The 19615-nt window shown below is 41.0% G+C and overlaps 1 protein-coding gene across 1 annotated transcript in view; it reads right to left on the bottom strand.

Annotated features, from left to right (window-relative positions):
• The window catches only part of ca16b (carbonic anhydrase XVI b), a 110685-nt gene extending 93004 nt beyond the window's left edge, over positions 1-17681 (bottom strand). The window contains exon 1 of the mRNA XM_086292872.1: positions 16923-17681. Coding sequence (XP_086148998.1) covers positions 16923-17007 — 85 coding nt within the window. The 5' untranslated portion in view covers positions 17008-17681. The remainder of the gene's footprint in view (positions 1-16922) is intronic.
• Between the last annotated feature and the right edge of the window lie 1934 nt (positions 17682-19615).

Below are 19615 nucleotides of genomic sequence, written 5' to 3'. Positions count from 1 at the left end.
AAGCTGGGGAACTTGCATTGTCACAATCTAAATGGATAACTAGCATCACAGGCTAGGGGGGAAAGATATGCATTTTATTATGGGGAGAATTGTTGCTTTAAAAACTGAGAAAGGCTTGTTCCAATCCCTGTAGCATCCCCGATGTTACCCTACCCTAATATGCCTGTTTATTTCAACTTAATTATCAAAGGAAAAACAACTTGGCTCACTTGCACCATTTCATTAACATAGTGTGTGTCTGCCTCACCATTTCACCAGGAGCTTTTTAAAGAAGGAAAGAAAAAGAAAAAGAGAGAGCGATAAGAAAAACACCTTTTGGCAACAATAACATCCCAGAAAAGTGCGCACTTTGAGCAAGGTATTTTGCATCACCGTCATAGCCCCTAATGGATGCGCCGATGTGTTTGAATGAAGTGGATACTGTCCAACGAGTGCGTCAGCACTGATCCATTTTTCATATTCTCCTCCACATTTGTCCTGCTTTAGATTCACACAGCGACATACAGACATTTTGACAGTAGTTGTTGTGGGAGAGGGAAGCTTCACTTCACCCGCCCCCATTTTCTCAGCCATCCCCCTAATTAGAGGGAGAGAGAATGCATATAATTAAATGTACTAATTAGACAAACTACAGCCTAAACAACTTTTACATTATTCTGCCTGAATTCAGACTCACGAGAAGCGAGCTGCGTTTTTACAGGCATCATGAGTGTCTAAAAGGCTAGACTCGCGCATGCAAAATCTCTATCTATATAAAAGGGAAATGTGTATTCTGAAGGAGACAGCTGCTGTCAAATGGAAGGACATCTGCTTCACTTTCTGTTTAACGGATATCTTTTCGCCAAACACACGTACATTTCAAATGGCTCTTTTTTTATTTGATATGCCAAGTACCTCAGTCTATCCGCAGCGCACGGTGCATAGTTCCACATCAAGCCACAGTGGTAAAAACAAGGTCGGCAATCTGACTGTGAAGCAGAGAAAAATAAGTGGAGTTTGATCTTGTGAGATCATGTGTTTCTCATTCCTCGGGAAGCGGTCACACCAAGACCTCAGGAACACGAGAACTGCCAAGATCAGCCAAAGATATGGCGCACGGGGAGCCAGGCCTTAGGGCTAAGACATCAAACTCAGAAATAATAAAACAACAAATATAATCCCAATGCAGATATTTAGAGCTACACAGCTAAAAGCAAATGAGCAGCTTCAGCAACAAGGACACCGACATCCTTGGGCAAGAGAAATGTAGTTGTAGTACAGTAAAATTAAGCCCATTAGTCTGGTGCTAAAATTGTTCCGCGACTGAAATTTCCAAAATTTCCCTTGACACCTCTTTTTTTTTAATGCATATTAGCATATCTGTTAACATGTCCAGATCCATCTAGCTTCGTGTTCATCATGTTAATTGACAGGAAGTGCAGCCGCACATTCAGTACATGGCTGTTTTGTCAATGCCACACAGAGTGCTGAAAGCCTAAAACACGGCTCCACGCCGAGTTGGAGAGACGGGCAGAGATGGTGAAGAGACAAAAACTCGCAGCTCGCACGAGTATACGAAAGCTATCAAAACACACACGACGGTGAGCATTGTGTGCATTATGGACCGCCTCCCAAACAGAAAACATTTTTTGTTTGTGTTTCATTAGGAAACCTGTACAACAAAGCAAGCTGAATAGGAGGAAGGGCAAAGGAGGCCTACTCGACTTTCTCATTATGCCACACTTGCTCTGCAGTCTTGTCTGTAAACTTCTCGGGCGAAAACTGGGTAAGGCCATCTCATTATAATCAAAGCTCGCAGTTTATGCGCATGCATTCCTAGCAGTTTTTCGCCAATTAGAAAGATATACTGTGAACATCTGTGTCACTTGCGTTTTAATATTATATAAGTTAGAGGTGATGAGGCCTGAGCAGTGCAGTGTGTCATGTGTTAAACCTTTTACCACAAGAAATAAGTGAGAAACGCAGTACATCAAATGTCAGACTTTGATAACGCATGTGGGCGAAAAGGTCTAGATGAAAGTCTCCAGTGTATTTAGGCTTCCTTGAAAATGGAAAAAAAAGGGGGAAAAAAGAACAAAGTACACATCCTGACATTTATTCTCTACTCATTAGATGCCGGTAAAGAATAGAACTGTTCTATTGTCTGACCAAAGCCGGCTCTTGCGAATTAAAATTGGACGGCTTCCTGTGGGGGATTCGGTGTTTAACATTGCCACTTACAACCAGGCTGAATCTACAAGGCAAATCTATAGGGCAAAGCTAGTACAGTGAATTAAGTGCATTAAGAAGCCAGAGTGTTCACTGATTGAGTGCATCAGGGCTTCTGATGAAAACCATTAACAAGATTAAAACAAATTCAGGCCTGCGACCTTTACTAGACCAGCTATAGCTTGTTCCTTTCACGGACTACAATAAAGCATCCTCAAATGTGCCTCCACACACAGTGGCAGGACTGGACATAACAGCTCTGACAGTGTCAAGAAAATTTACTGTGTAAAGTGAGTTTTCAATTTTCAATATGTGGCAATTGGATCACTTAAGTGCCAAGAGCTTATGAGGTCATTCCTCAGGACACAGTGTGCAGCCCTGCATGAATTGTCTAGTTATTGATTCTGAAATAAATTCAGCTGCCTCTGGTGGATGCATTACACTCCTCGCACATTACTGGTGTTCCTGAATGGTGATGCTTGATTACTGGTAATATAAATGGGTCCATCTAGGAGCATGACACCGACACCACCAGGCCAGATATTTGATCGCAGTGACTGTAGGACAACCTAGCATGAAAATGTATGTTGACATAGCTTCACGAGGATGATTTAAAGACAAGCATCTACAAAACAATTGTCAATTTGAAAAATATTGCCCGAAATTCATTAAATAGTTTGGAACTAAATCAAATACCTGTAGAAATGTGCCTAGCACCGATGAAAAATACCCAACCTTCGAGTTGCTAGCCAAATGACTCAATGTTAACCATAAATAATAGCAACTGCATAGGGCCTTGCATCACTTCCAAACAGACTTTGTATGCCTGCCTGGGGCCATACAAGCAGTCAGACCTCCTCCTTCCCCCTTTAAATGCTTTTTGATGTTGGGCTCTAATCAATACTTGAAGGCTGAATTTAGAAACGATAAATAAAACCATGAAGTGCAATGCACTTGATACATCTCCAACGCTCTCTCCAGTAGCCTCGCTAGTATGCAGTGTCGACTATTTGCAGTTCATTAGGTTTTTACCCCACCCTGCATGCGGTGTACAACAACCATCGTGCACTTCCTCAAATATTCAGTGTATCAGTCTGCTGCTGCGCTACAATGTATTCTTTATATAGTAAAATAATCCTAATGAAAAACTTTGGTTTGCTACAGCAGGAAGTGTGCATTAGCCCATTCACTGACGAGTCCATGCAGCCATTGAACAGCATTTCCAATTACAAGTTTTCTTACTTAAACTTCCTGCATGATAGGGTCAGACTTGTCCCGTAGATTTCGTGATGCATGCTTTGGTCACATTCATCTAATGTCACTTTGTAATGCGCTAATTTCCAAGAAATAACATGCTTTAGAAAATTTTATTTTTCCCTCACATTGAGACGTCCTCAGTTCTCTGTTCCCATTGTTACCATTTAACTGCAAAACTGCAGTGCTTGTTTCCAGTAATTACAAACTGATTGATTTTGGCTTTGAAATTAAATTTTTTAAATTTCTAAGATAATTTCAGAAAAATAAAAATAAAAAGATACCCTTAGAACTACCTGTAGTTTTATTGGGAATGGCAATAAAGCTAATGAATTCTAAAGTGGCCCCTTACTGGCTCAGCATCCAAAGCAGTTTATTTTTTATCCGCGATCTTAAATCTTAAATTTAAAGCATAACAGGTCCAAACAATATATAAATGCTGATTAACTTGGGAGGTATTACACAGGAATCCGAGTGGCATGCTGCAATAGGGTGGCCGCTAATTAGCCAAAAGGGATTACAAGACTGTTAAAGCACCAGTCATCTATGCCAACATATCAATCATGACAAATGAGGACATCTGCTCATAACAGCTCCTCGACATTCACTCTTTTTTTTTTGGCCTTGTTTTCATATACACCAGCTTGGTGATTTTGGTGCCTAATCATTGGCACTTTTCTGTTCATTCAATGTTAGTCTATCAAAAGACCGCCATAGACTTTTTACAGCAGACTCACTAAAACCAACATGGCACGGATGTAATCTACATGTAGAAAAAGCTATTTAAGGCTGATAAACAAGAGATTCAGAGCACAAAAGAGCAGGCAAAAACAAACAGCATTCAATTGAGAGGTACTTGGCTGTGACTCAAGGTAATGATTCTAATCAAACAGCATTAGAGCCAGCTCGCACAGGCATTTAGTTGCAGTTCTTATGACCGAATGATATGGTCCAGAAAGTGGCTGCATGTGCCAAATTCCAAGTTGACATCTTTAGATTATGTTAAGATATATTTCATCAGCATCCCTTAAGCACGAATGACAACCATCCCAGTATATTTATAAAGCTGGAAACTGGGCAGTGTTTGCCATCATCTCTCTAAATATTGTCATAATAATTTCCATCTATTGACAAATTTATGAAGCAACTAATTGCTGCTCCACCACCACTACACTGCTACCCTTCAAATATGGTGGTGGAGTTCAGCAAAATGGTGAGCCTTGCAAGTAGTAAGCTGAATACCCCCTAAGTGCCATCATGCTTATTGGAAAAAGTACTTTAGTCAGTCTATTCAGAGAATATTCACATGCTTAAATACATGATTAACCTTTTATCTCAAAGCGGCAACTTCCACTTTAACAAGAAGACACTCAGTAATGTTACTGGTACCATAAGGCCTATTCAAAGCATTTAATTCTAAACATTACAGCAACACAGATGATTGTCTTGAGATCTGAGAGGCTGAAGCAGCAGAGTGGTTGCTAGCTCCCACCTGCTTGACGCTGGCTGTTAAGCGTGGGGACAGATGATCTCTGCAATCCCTGAGTGATTAGTGGTTACCTTGGGATGGATCTGCTCTGCTTCAGTAAACACGTGTGTTGTTAGGCTTAGATTAGCTGTGACAATAACACGGAGCAGCTATCACACTTTCAGTTTATGCCGGTGTTTGACAGATAAGCGGACACACGAGAATTTGTGCGACAGCGCAGCTCAAACTATCCAGGGTTCAAACAGAAGGACTTTTTTTCCCCTCCTTTTTTGGTTTTGATAAATGTTCGATAAATTCAGCTGTTTACTGTGTTGTCATAAAATTTCACTGTCTGGTGAATATGAGAGTTGTCTTTGTTGAGGAAGCATAAAACAATATCTTTCTGAAATATGGAAATGTCAAACGTAAAGGCCACGGTATTCAAATCCCTAGTTAATTAGGGTCCTACTACCAGGAGTGTTTGTGTTGAAGTACAGAAACATTTGCATTCCCCATAGGGAAGCGTGTCAACAGGATCGATAGCGTAGACTCTAAACTCCTGGTCTGACTTAAAAAAGCCTCCAACTCAGCAGATCTTCTCCCCAGGAATCCCCTGAAATTAACCAACACCAAATTTTCCCCACTAGCAGCCTATGGTACTTATTTACAATATCCATTTTGTGAATGAGTGAAACATCCAAAAGCAGGCCATGAATAATGATATATTATGTACCTAAAAGTGGCTTAGGACCACCACAGTAGAAGATGGTTAAAAACCCAATTACCCTGAACCTTTTACCTGTTGGTTTCTGGCTGAAAAGAACATCGATCTCATTCTCAACCCAAAGGAAAGAGCCTTGGGACTCATCTGTTAAGGTGTTAACTTAAGGAGTTTAATCATCATTACAACAATGGCGATTGTCTGCCCAAAAAGATTTGGGTCAGATGAAAGCACAAGGGGCGCCGAGCCAGCTCAAACTCCTTAAACAAATAGGTTTCCGGGAGTCAACATTGTAAAAACGGGGCAAAATAAACAATACCAAAATTTTACGTCATAAATCAAGAATGCCCACAATTACGTGTAACAGTTTGTGTTGCCTCTAATGGCATCGTTTTCATTAAGTCATTTACTTATGGCTTTGATTTTTGTAGTCGTGGTGCTCCATAAAAGCAATCATGAAAATGAAGGCATATATAATATATATATATATGTGATGGCTATATAATACAATCAGACTAACGTGGCACCATGTCAAGCTTATGTTAATGTTCATTTGCTCTTCCATTCAAATAAAACACTTTCCCATCTCGTTGAAGGTCAAAGGCTGAATGATGCGTACAATTTCATACACAAGTCCTGCCGTGACCTAAATTTGAACTAGCAAAAAAAGAAAGGAAAAATGTCGCGCTGGCTTTCTATAGTTGCTCACGATAACAAGAATATAATTTATGTAAAGGTTAAAATGTAATTCATCACACACACACACACACCTTGACTCTCATTCAACAAGCTTATTTTGCATTCTGCCAAGCACTCTGAGCTTGATAAAACATGCACCGCCTAATCCTATATCTTCAGTGATTGTCGCCATAATTCATGACAGGGAAAATGAGCCTCGTGGAGGAGATAGCCTACTTTTGAATTTGTTTTTTCCTCGCCTCAGAAAAAGACAATCTTGAATGTAACCCACATTTTAAAAAAATAATAATAAAAAAAAAAAAGAGCAGAGAAACACACCAAGTGTGCACAAAGGAAATACATATGGTCTGTTGACACACAACACTAAGCAGCACAAAAAAAAAGCCCCATTGTTTCCATTCTCCACAGGGCAACACTGACAGACAGTTCAGCTGTAAGTAAAGCCGACACGGTATCACGTCGAGGCAAGATTTTTATTTATTTTTTTTAAAGGGGAAAGAGGACACGGCGACGGAAGGACACAGGACATTTATTGATATAGCCAAGTCCTCCAGTGCAGCAGTAGATGTCCTTCGGTGAGAGTGCGTTATTGCCTGGACATTAATCACTATTGTCATGAAGCACAAGAAATAAGTACACGAGTTTCCCCGGCAGCATTTTCCCCCCCTTTCTTTTAAACCCGCCTGGTCCGTTCCAGTGCGCGTGTGTGTATGCGTGCATATGTGTATGCGCGTGCATCGTCGGGTGTTGCTAGGACAAATGAAATGATTTGGAGTGAAGTGGCCGTGAGTCATTCTAAATGATTAAAATGCTACTGTGACCAGCTCCGAGTATCTTGGCTGAAAGAGTGAGGGAAGTCAACCATACACGCACCAAGTAATGAAGTGATGACTGATTGCCTTGATTAACATAAGTTACACAAATAAACAGTTTAATCACCATTAATATCAAATTACAGTAATTATCTTATAAAATAAACACTCTTCCCAGAACGTTGAGCTCATATTGAAATTCTCCACTTCAATATTAATTCCTGCAATTTCAGGCAGGGCAATCTCACCCTCAATGTCAATGGAAGCCAGTGAGCTCAAATACACAAGGCCTTTCCGCTGTGTTTTTACACCAGATCAGTCTCTGCCAGACAGAAAATGTTGGGGGGGGGGAGATGCCTATATTTATAAGAAACAATTAAATTCATACTTAATGACGCTTCTCTTTTCTTATTAATTTTCCTCCGGTTTTTGTGGGAGGAGAAGGAACGCTGCAGTCACACTTCCAATTAAAGGAGTGGAAGTAATAAATAGAAGTAAAACAGTCACAAATTGTCTCCAGCCACATCAATTTTAAATGAGCTGCAAATGTGTCTTCAATACGCCTGTAAAACAAAAGGAAATCCCAAAGCAACTGACAACAATATTGGAAATGCAGTTGCTAAGAACAGAGTGCTCGATGATGCTCCATTTCTGAAACTTACATTAAGCACTACAGAGACATAAAAGAGCCGTGGCACAACTGCAAATCGATGAAGCTGTATCGAGTGGACAAGAGTTGGCCTTGGCACTCAGATCTACAGTCAGACACTTTATTAGGTAAACCTTTCTAGAAACGGGTTGCACGCCCTTTTGCCTTCAGAACTGCCTCAATTCTTCATGGCACAGATTCAACGATGTGCTTGGAAACATTCCTCGGAGATTTTGGCCCACATTCATGTGATAGCATCACAGAGTTGCTGCACATTTGTCGGCTGCACATTCACGATGCAAATCTCCTGCTTCACCACATCCCAAAGGTGCTCTATTGGATTCGGATCTGGTGACTGTGGAGGCCATTAGAATACAGTGAACTCATTGTCATGTTCAAGAAACTAGTCTGAGACAATACCGGCTTTGTTACATGGCGTGCTAGAAGCAGCCATCACAAGATGGGCATAAAAGGATGGACATTGTCACCAATACAACTTAGGTAGGGCTGTGCTATTTAAATGATGCTCAGCTGGTACTAAAGTGGCCAAAGTGTGCCAGAAAAATATCCCTCACAGCACCAGAAGCTTGAACCGTTGATACAAATCCATAACGGTTCAGGTTTTTATGCTGTTTAGATTAAATTCTGACTCTACACATTTAAATGTTGCAGCACTAACAGACCTGTCAGACCCATTCCTCTATTCTTCACTGTTGTAACACATCCTTCCTGCCCTTAGCTGACCGGGACAGCACCCAGTGTGGTCTTCTGCTGGTGTAGCCCAACTACATCAAGATTCGATTTGCTGTGCATTCAGAGATGCTCTGCAGTGTGGCAATTCTCCTCTGAGTTTTAGCTAACTAACATCAAACAATGGTATACCAAGTCGTGACTAAAGGATTTCTTTTTCAAAAAACAGCAAATGTATATGGCACTTGTTAAACAGAGCAATGAAGACGGTGAACTAAAAACAGTGTTATTTAAAGGGTTAGCGAATTTGGTCCAGTTGAAATAATGATCTGCTACCTGGTGGCTATCATATTTATATTAGCCTGAGAAAAACACAGGATGAGGATTAATACAGTCTCAACGAAAGTACACGTGGATTCCTGATTGACAGAGACAATTAATGAAAGAATAAAATGAAAAATTCAGACAAGAAAACTAAGATGACCCCATTCACAACACAAGGTTAGTCATTAATACGATGCTGCATGGTTTGGATTACTTGCTATATAAAAGTTCTGATCCTAAGCTTAATGTCATCTTAATTTGGCGAGAGAGTGATTCTTTCCTAAAGATTAAAAGGAAAACGTGTGCGCATGGGACACTGAGAGAACACAGGCTGTGGTGTACACCCTGTGTTTTTAAAAAATTTAGCTTAAAGACATGCTGCGCATGAAGAGTGCTAATAAAAAGCTGTAGAGGCTGAGAATGACAACTGAGTAGTTTTAGAGGGCTCGTGTCTACTCAAAACACAAGAGACAAAGCACTGCAGCACACTTTAAAAAAAAAAAAAAAATCCAACATTAAAAAGCCTCCTCCAACTCAGAAGCAGCTTGGACCCAGAAACGAGGTCAATAAGTCATCACTTAATGAGCAGATTCCACAGATTGACAGCTGGTAGTTAATCAACAATAACGTCCCTAAAAAAGGCAGAGAAGAGAAACACCCCAGCTACCAGGAACGCAGATAATGCGGGCTTTGAAACCCACATTATCTTTTTATTAAACAAACCAGTTTACTTAATAAACCATAAGTAAGGAAACACATTCAACATGTTTGATTAAACAATGTGTAGGGGGGGAGCTCTAAATGTAAACATGTCTTTTGCTTGCTTGTTCTTTGAGAAGAAGCAAAGCTTTTCTGCTTCAGAATGCACACAGTGTGTTAGTGCTGGTACTTTTCCACAGGAGAAAGCACACTTTAACATAAAAATGTTGGTAATCTGTGAGCACTGATAGTTTAGACAGCCAGTATTTGCAAACCTTCTACAATCTCAGAGTGATTGCAGTCAGTCCAAGTGAGATGGCAACTGTTTGTAGAAATATCGTCTCCTTTCAGGCGACCTGGTCGACCAGCTTGCAATCAAAAGTGGTTGTGAGTGTGCAACATCAACAAACTCTGGACAACCATTATAGTCCTCACAATTTTCAAGTGGTCAGAGAACGGGAAATATTTTTAACTTAATACAATCACCATCCAACCATTTATTATTTTTATTTTTACTTTTTTTGTAGATGCAACAAGGATGCTGTCCTCCTAGTTTTACTCATAGGACTGAGTCATTAGCTTCCTCTGAATAGCTTTGTCAAGATTAGCGTGTCCAGTGTTGGATGGGGTTTTTTTTGGATTGAGCCAATTTAACATAAACCTAGTTACATGTGTGCATCAGGACAGGGTCACCCCAGCTTAAAATGCACAAGCACCAGGTGGTGATTAAACACTTCAGCATGACTGCTCAGCATATAGTTATGGTAATGAGCCTGGAGTACCTTACAAAAAAAAAAAAAAAAAAAAAAAAAAAACATGGTTGAAATAGTTTTCATGCCAGTCCTTGGTGTGGGCTTTTTTTTGTTTGTTTGTTTGTTTTTTTGGTACAAGGACAAAACCTCTTTGGTGGGTGCTCGTATGTTTTTGTTGTTGCTGTTTTCCTATGCAGGAAAAACCCTGGATAATCTTAGGCCTGTTTGGTGCTTCTCTGGCACTGACAGCTACAGCGCTTGTCACTGTGGTTATTCTTCACTAGCTCAGTTGGCCTCTCCCTACCGGCCCTCTCCCTGCCTACACTTTCATAACCAGTGTGAGCACACTGACACAATGACACACGAAACAGTGCATTTAGCTGTTACTGTGTTCAAAAGATGAAGCGGTCAATAGCCATTTAAGTTTAAAAGGAAAAAAAAAGGTGTACAATAAGAAGTAGAACGAGAGAGAGAGAGAGAGGAGGATGTAGAAATCGAAAGGGAGGCCTGACTTATAAAATTTGGGGGTTTATAAAACTGACCGGGTGCAGGGGCTGGCAGCAAGACACCCCTGAGCCACTGAAGAAGAAAATAATCACAAGTGGTAGCAAAGTAGTTGCGAAGCAGTGTGCAAGTGGAATGCCATGTGTCTATACATACTGCCTGTCCATTGCAGGCAACTCTAAATTTTTAACAATGAGCTGACACACTCTCGTGAGGTGAAACGGGAAGCAAGAAGTACATCCTCTCACACTGAGCTGAAACACACCATGGACTCCACACTGCCATTTTGCTCTTGTCTTCACTTTCTTCTCTTATAAATCTGAGGAGTTTCAGTTTCAAAGGGAGGGATTCAAATGCACTACTATGCAGGCTCACGGGACCAGCTGCCAAAACATGGAACCAAAAACCTCAGGCTACAACTGCACCTTTACATAAAATCTCACTTTTAAATGGCTCAAAACACCGAGCTCCACCCAATCCCTCTCAATGGTTACTAAAGTACACGCTTCGTTTTATATGCATCTAAATGTAACAATTTATATAATAGAAAATGACCAATTTTGCCCGCCAGTGCTCGTGGCACTGAAACATAGCCCAGAGATTAAAGTGCTTCGCAAATATCAAGTCCTGAGTCACTGTCAGTCTTTACATCAGTGAAAAATTAGACCAATTAGGACAGCACATAAGGCTGACTAACCACACTGCACCAAATGAAATCACGCGCAGGGGCGACTCACTGAAAGTTGGCAGCACCAGTGCTAGGACGGGGAAAGTTCATCTTGCGCCCTGATTGGATTTTCAGCATTTCTTGGAATTATTTTCACATATGAGAATATGATGGAGTGCCTTTCAATTTCATTTCACAATGACTATTCCAGGCGCACAGAAAACGTATGTCTGGTATTTTCAGTACATGACCAAACGCTTCTAGAATAGAAAACAGAACAGAACCGAAATAGAACAGGCACAAGATCTGTGTGTGCAATATTAGCACTAAAACTGAAAAGTATATATAATATATTCATGCATAAGAAATGTTCATCTTAAAACTGACACGATTCCTCAAATGTTTGTGAAAGTCAGTCTCATTTGTCCTCACATCCCTTTAAAGTAACAGCTTCTTTTTAAAAAAAATGTAAATGTCCTTTAAATGTCCTGCATTTAACATAATTGTCCTATTACTCCAACTGTGCTGCCGCATAAACAAAACTGACTCTTAATAGCAAGTACAAATTCTACATGAAACTGTGGAATAATAAAAAGGTAGCTCATTTCACAGGTAAATGAGGAACATTTTTCACAGATGATCAGTTAGAGGTTACACGCTGGGGTGCTTTCTGCACACCACAATGGTTGCCGGTTGCTAAGTTGGCTCCCTCGTAGTTCAAACAATCACGGTTCAAATACTTTTACCAACAATACTGCGTTCTTGTTTTAAGGTCCCCCCCCCCAAAACTCTAATTAGAATGACAGATAAGCTAGTCATTAAATTTAAAAGCAATAAGCAAAGGATGAGCATCACTAGCAAAGGGATAAACAGCGAGTTATCTGCACACTGCACACAAGTGAAAAGTGATTACAGTTGCAATGTTTCCCCATCGGAGCATTTAGTGGGTGGCACAGGCAGCTGGTGGAGAGACAACAGATAACACTGCGCTGAGCCCATCAAAGATTGAGAATGAGCATATGTTACTGATGCTATTTAAAAACCACGAGAGTCCGTTTTGAGACGCGGTGTCAGTACTGTACATATTGAACCAGCTAGCCAGAAAAAAAAATATTAAAAATACCGAGGACCTTGATGATAATGATGCTGTTGCCAGCTTCAGTGATGTCCAGACAGCTGGCATCCTGCTGGCCCAGCGGTATATCAGGACCTCATTAATTAGATTAATAATTTGTTTGCTCGGTACTATTCTATTTGCAGCAGGCAACAATGATGTTATTTGAAAAGGGTCATTTTTACAATTCAATACCTTTGAAAACATCCATTAAGCCGCACATGGTTATTTTTTAAATCTTTTAAAAGGTCCTTTCTCCTCTCCCCCCCTGTGTAACCAATTATTCCACAGCTGCATCGCAAGGCTGTATTACACACATATTATAGAAATAAGTGAATTTCTATAATTACCAGTGAGCAATTCCTATGATGGATGCAGAGGTGCAAGTCCAACCACACACCATACAGTTTCTTTTTTTAAAAACACAATAGTAAATAATCTTCTTATAAGTCTTTATATACACCGTTTTACTGAAGAGAATTACATTTTGGGTGGAGGTGAAATCATGGTGCTTGCATTAGTGAGAAAAGACATGCATAACTGCCTTTGTATCCAAAGAAGAAAAAACCCCGCATAGGTTATCATGAAAATAAATCGGCCCTGACAGCCATTTGTTTAAATCTTGTATCCTTTTTTTTTTTTAAGCAAATAGTTTCTCTTAACCTTTTAAAATTCATACTTTCACGTTAACTTCGGCAGTAACGTCTTTGTAAACCAGCCTAAGAATAGCAGAAGAACACAGATGAGAGAAACTGGAGGACTTATCCTCCCCCAACTTCAGGTGGTTTCTCAGTAAGCCGGTGCGGTCTTAATGCCGTCTTTTGAAACAACAGTGTTGTCACGACACAGGAACTGATATTCAAAGCCATTTGTAAAACCACGGGGCTGACGATGGCAAAGGACTTTTGAATTTCAATGAATGATATATACATAAAGATGTAGAGGCCGGTGAGTAAGGGAGAGGAGGTGGGACCGTGTGGACACTATGGTGTATGTGTCAACTCCCTGTTGGAGGGAGAAGAGAGGAAGAAAGTGCAGCTGGTACCGGTGTATGGCTATTGCCAAAACACAAGAAACCGTTTTAACTATTTAGAAATGATGTATCCTGATGGCATTCCATATTCAAGACACTGAAAATTGGGGCCTTTTTAGCCTACTACTTAATAAAACAGCTAACTGAGCACATGAGGATATGGAAGTGTGGAACTGAAGGATCTTGGGGCAAGAGAGAGAGGGGGGGGCAGCGAGGAACCATTCTCAAGTGTTACATCACTGCTACTTTCTATAGAGGGTGATTGGTGCCACAGGAGCGGATCCATTAAACAGTTACAGACACTAATATGCTTGTACAGCGAAGCCATTTCCATGCACGCACAGCAGCTTTGACCTTTGACATCGCCGAGGGAGCCGAATGCAAATGTCCAAATCATTAAATGGTTTTTACCCTGCCAGTTTAAAGAATTTCCATAAATCGTTGTTTGTCATGTGTCCTGCCTCAAGTATGCTCTATCCTTGACAAAAATCAAACTGTGCATTTTCCACTACTGGGAATAAATCTGATGTAGAGAACGTCCTTTTGAGTGTTACATATATTTAAAAGTTCACACCTGTCCCTGATTTTTCCACATTTTCTGGAGGACATATGTGTAAACAGCTTAAGTATTACAGCACAGATGATGGTGGAATCTATAAAAAAATGTGTCTGTTTATGGGTTTTTAAATCTCTGAATAGCTGTTTACGAACCACATCTGTAAAGACAGAACAGGGATGTCACCAGAACCGATACTTACAACATCTTTCAATAATTCAGAAAAGGCAACGCTACTCATTGGTTTTGTTTTGGGGTTGTTTTTTTTACGTAACGTAGGTACCAAGGCTGCAATTCTTCTGGAACTGATGGGGGCAGAATCCACCTACAACTGTTCTAACCCATTGTTTCATACTGAAGAAGGAGACACCCCCAGCCCAACAAGCACACCAAAAACCACCTGTGAAAGATGGCAACTAGTGTGCTCTACCTCTAGCTAGTTTGCTGATAAGAAAGGCAGTATCCATGTTTGTGTAGCGATCCTGAAATGTTCGAGGCTGATGGCATTGCCGTTGTGAAATCTGCCACATTTCATAAGACTGAACTGTTTGCAATGGCTAACATTAAAGAAATGCTTAAGCTAATGTAACTATTGTTGTAACTCATTGTGATGCTACTAGGCTACCCAGCAACGATCCTTAAATTTCAGTCTGTATCCCATCAAATAAAATATAATGTAAATATTTTTAAAATAAACAGTCTTTGACCACCATCTTATTGATTTGAAATGATTTTAAAATAAAGGAGTTAATATTTAATGACAAGGGATATTCATTTTGTTTGTCTCTTTTTTTTGTCCATGGTATCAAATTGGGCAATGAGAATCATATAACTCCACTAGCACTAAAAACTACATTTCGGATATATGACACCTAGTACTGTGTCTTTAAATACCTTTAAGTATGGGAATAAAAGGGTAACAATGCTCACAATATCATACAGTAGAAAAATTATCCAATTATCCTCATGATGAAAGCTGAGTAACTGAAGAAAAAAAAAACATTTGAAAGGGGAAAAAAGGGGAATGGTGTTCATTTATGTGGTTAGTCATTCAATACTATTGTGTTAACCTTATTAACATGCCAATTAGCCGATTCGTTTGCCCCGCTAGCTGCCACTATCTGGTGAATTTCGTTCACTTTACATTTATCCACTTGTTAATGCACTAACAACAGAAGTGATGAAGAAGTGACGCTCATAAATCAAATTGCCAGGAAACTGAAATGTTGGTGTCAGCTTACAGATGCATTCGTTGTCCAATACCTACTTCTAGTCCAATCCGTTCATTTATGAGCAGCTGTCTTGGCATATGTTGGCTTACAGGTGCCAAACAATTGCAATGCACCACTCCCAGAGATACAGCTGTTGTTAAGAAACATATTTTCATGTTGCAGTTTGACCACTGAAAAATCTGATTTTAGTTAACCCCCTACCCATCACAATTTAATGGAGCGTAATAAAAAATTAAAACATAAGACGTGTTTAAAACTTACATCAGCTGTTTTAACTGTAAAATCCACGTCACTCTTGGCCTGGTATACAATACAGATATCATCCTTACCCTATCAATAAATCTGAGGGGCCATGAAGCACAAAGGAAAAAAAACCTTCAATATCTTAAAGTGTGTCATTCCACTGATTGTTTTGATCCATCTTAAAGGGGATATAAATCAAAACCTAATCACAATCCCTTTGACATTTGACCTCAAACCCAGCATTAGCCTTCACTCCGGCCTCCTCTGTGATTCCTGAATCTAAATGAAGTCCAACCTCCCCCCAACCACAAAGAGCACTTCGAGTGGGAAAACAACATTTAAAAAAGGGACACAGGCTTCACCACAAGACCCAGTGTTGCACCACACTCAGCAACCTATGACATTTTGTCATTTTTCCCACATTTAATAAAACATACTGAACGGGTGGCTGAAACAGCTGTGGCAACGGATAAAACCCCTTAAACGCTTAAAAACGTCAATATTTAGTCATCCCTGTCTCTTTTCCTTTTGTTTTTGCACAGGACAAGCAGCCTACAGTCCAGACCTGCATTCGTACTCCAGTGGCATTAATCGCCTCTCATACATGCACATCCATCCACGAACCAACAGCGCTAACTATCGTCCTCATCCTCGCCTCTACCTACGCACATGACAGCGAGGAAAAGCACATAATATACCGCCACATAAACTAAAAGCACAACTACTGTGCGTCTGTAAAATAACTTATTAACCCCGCGATAAAACTGCAGGGCACCCGGATAAATCAATCTTCGTAACCCAACGTTAGAAGGGGGAAAAAAACACCAACGTGGAAACACCGGGCATAAAGTATAGCCACAGGAGTGCCTCCAGGAATGTTATTGTGCATTTCCATACATTCATATACCCCGAATCGCTCTGTGCGACTAGCCAGCTAACGAGGGAGAAGGGTCAAACGGCAGCTCGGAGACTAGAACCGGCTCTGCTTGAGTGTTCAGTGTGGCGTTAACGCAGGGATACTTTGCGCCATAGTCTCACTGCTTAATCAATAACATGCACACAAATCACGCAGGCTAAACGTCTCGGCGGCTGGACGTTGAACTCGGCTCGGCCCTGAAACCGTTAAGCTAAACCCTTCATCTCCACAAGCAAAACCTTTATCCGTTTACCCTTGAAAATATAAGGGGAGGGGGTAAAAAAAGAAAAGGGGGAGCTAAACTAACACTGTAGCGCGAGGCACCGGAGGAGTTGGGCTGAATAAAAATGATAGCTAACGCGTGTGTTTGCGAGTACTTACCAGGCTGACAGTCTTTGTGTTTGGGCAAGGTTAAAAACATTAAGGATAAAATCCACCAGTAACTCGGTTCCCGTATTCTCCGCATGTTAGTCTACTCATCGAGAGCAGCAAGAAGGCAACGGGTGACAAAGTTTGTCTTTTTCTTCTTCTTTAAAAAAAAAGAGAACAACCAGAGAAAGCGAGAGAGAGACAGAAATCACTCACACGCACACCACCTAAGCTAAAACGAAGTTGGCACAGTGGCCACGAAGGCAGAGCATCAAAGTAATGGTTGGCGGTCAGGACACAGTCACTGCTTTTTCTTCCTCCCCCCTTTTTTCCTTTTTTAAAAAGACAAAATTTTTCGCCTCCGGTCTGAGCACAGGCTGCTCTTAGCTTCGAGGAATACAACGTTACGCACGCTATGGCTGTGCAAAAACAGTTCAAAATCTGTTGTTGGACTCCTCCGTGTGTGCAGCTGCGGGCTTCCAGATAGCGACATTCCCGAAGTGTAGCGAGGTCAATCGGCGATCAATCGCGGTATTTAACTACAGGAGGAAGAAGCAAGGGGGGAGAGAAAAAAAAGTGATCGAATAATATTGACTACATGCGGTCATTATTAAGTGATTATCCGCGGCGTCAGCGAGACGAAGCCCGAAGCAGAAAAGTGGTGCTGGAAATGTCCCATTCTTCCATCCAGGAAGTAGACTAGCGGTCAGGCGTGCACGGATATGTGGCTACTGGTCTGGTCCCATCCTACCGGACAGGCTGCGTGTGTGCAAAAGAGAGCGAGAGAGGGAGAGGGAGTCTGCACGGGGCGGGAGCTGAGAAGGGAGAGGAGAAGACGCGGGGGGGAGGCGGTTCTTGGATTTGCTGAATGCAAAATGACTTCTAACGGACCCAGAAGCTGGTTTCTGTCTAGGGTGGCTGTGATAAGAAAGACTTCAGAAATCGAGAGCTTATGTCCACCATCCACGCGACACTCCACTGCCTCTTATTAAAAAAAAACCAAACGTGTTTCATCAAAACATGTTGCATCAAACAGAAATGTTGTTAGATGTCTATCTGAAGCGCGGAGGCGGAAAACATAATAGCCAACCGGCTAATTCCACTGATTGCACCCCACCAATGCTGTCCTCTCGCAGTTTCGTTGCTTCCTCTCAGGTCCTATTATTAAAATGACCCCTCTGTGGCCGCGCAGTGAGGGCCCCTTGCCTCCTGCTGGCAGAACTGTGAATGGAATACTTTAGCAGCAATCATCACCTGGAATATCCTCTTGTGCAAGTGTGTACTGATTGGAGAATTATGCATCCACTGGTGATACTCCCTTAGGTAAATGTGTAGTCAGTGGTGTTCTTGCAGAACTATCCAGCTGGACATTTAATTTGAGGAATCTGATTAAATTTCTCATTTAATTACCCAGTTCTCTGCAGGGCCATTGAGGACAGTCACAAGGGCCCTTTGCTTTTAATGTGGGCCATCTGCTTCCTCTCCAAAATGCCTACCTTTTCAAAGCCCCCACAGCCTCCTGGGCATCCTCGCATGATCCTCCAGGCTGCACTACCTCCACGTGAACAGCAAAACACCATCGTGGTTGACAGTTACTCCAGACCCTACTGTATTCTCACTGATCAGGTGCAGTTAACCTGAACAGAAGTTTACGATTACATTTTTTTCCTCCCCTTTCTTGTTCTGGCACATCACGCAACAGTTCCCTTGCCTCTTTGGTTTTCTCATGCAATCTCCAAAAAAAAAAACCCTTCTGCAATAGATCCAGCACACTGACCCTTATGTGAAGAGGTCAATCTTCTTAAACCAAAAGAACATCACACAGTATACTAAATAAGGATGATGCTAACTGTGGCTCACATTAGTGTGAATGTATAAACGTCAAGCCATCCATCCTCTTAACAGCTTATCCAGTTCAGGGTCTTGGATAGGACGTGGGGCAGAGGATAGGTTGCCAGCCTATCAAAGGGCTAACACAGAGATATATAGAGAAAATTCATGCTCACATTCACACTTACAGCCCAACCTAGCATGCACGTCCTTTACCCAGAGGGTATACCCTGGGAGAACATGCTTACTCCACAAAGAGAGGCCCCAGCCAACCAGAAACCCTGAACCCACAACCTTTTCCACTAACCACTGCATCACCACATCCACATTAATCATCTAATTATGCTGCAATCATGGGTCAAGCTCCATGTTTCAGACATTCATCAACATTTTATTGGTAAGGTGAGTTTTCTCAGTTGAATACAGGTGGAACAGATGCAATCAATCAATCAGTACATGTACTGCATCTGCAGTGGGAGGGGGGGTTGTTTGTTTGTTTGTTTTTTTGTTGTTTTTTTTTAAATATACTGTTCCGACAATTTACTTTCCATGTAATGGGTATATGCAAACTCAATCAGATCAAATTTAATTAATTGACACCATAAAATTAAAATGCTATGATCACATTCATGGTCATAATCTTACCAATAAGTCTCCTCAAAGCCAAAGCTTTGATGTCCTTGATTTTCTTTCCAAAACGTTGCCTTGCAGCTGTTTTGAAATCAATCATGACATGATTCAGGCTTGTGGATTTAATAAAAAGGATCTAAGTGTGTGTATTTGTGTGGGTGTGTGTGTATGTGCGTGCTTCTTTTTCTTTTTTTCAATCAATAGCATTCAAATAATAGTAAAACAAAGCAGATGGGTGACATGCT

The sequence above is a fragment of the Aulonocara sp. 'chitande type north' Nkhata Bay genome, linkage group LG5 (assembly GCF_057382095.1).
Source record: "Aulonocara sp. 'chitande type north' Nkhata Bay isolate Kocher_YH1m ecotype deep benthic linkage group LG5, A_spYH_male_GT1.1, whole genome shotgun sequence".
In the NCBI taxonomy this organism is placed as follows: domain Eukaryota; kingdom Metazoa; phylum Chordata; class Actinopteri; order Cichliformes; family Cichlidae; genus Aulonocara; species Aulonocara sp. 'chitande type north' Nkhata Bay.
This window is presented reverse-complemented; position numbering and strand designations above follow the sequence as displayed.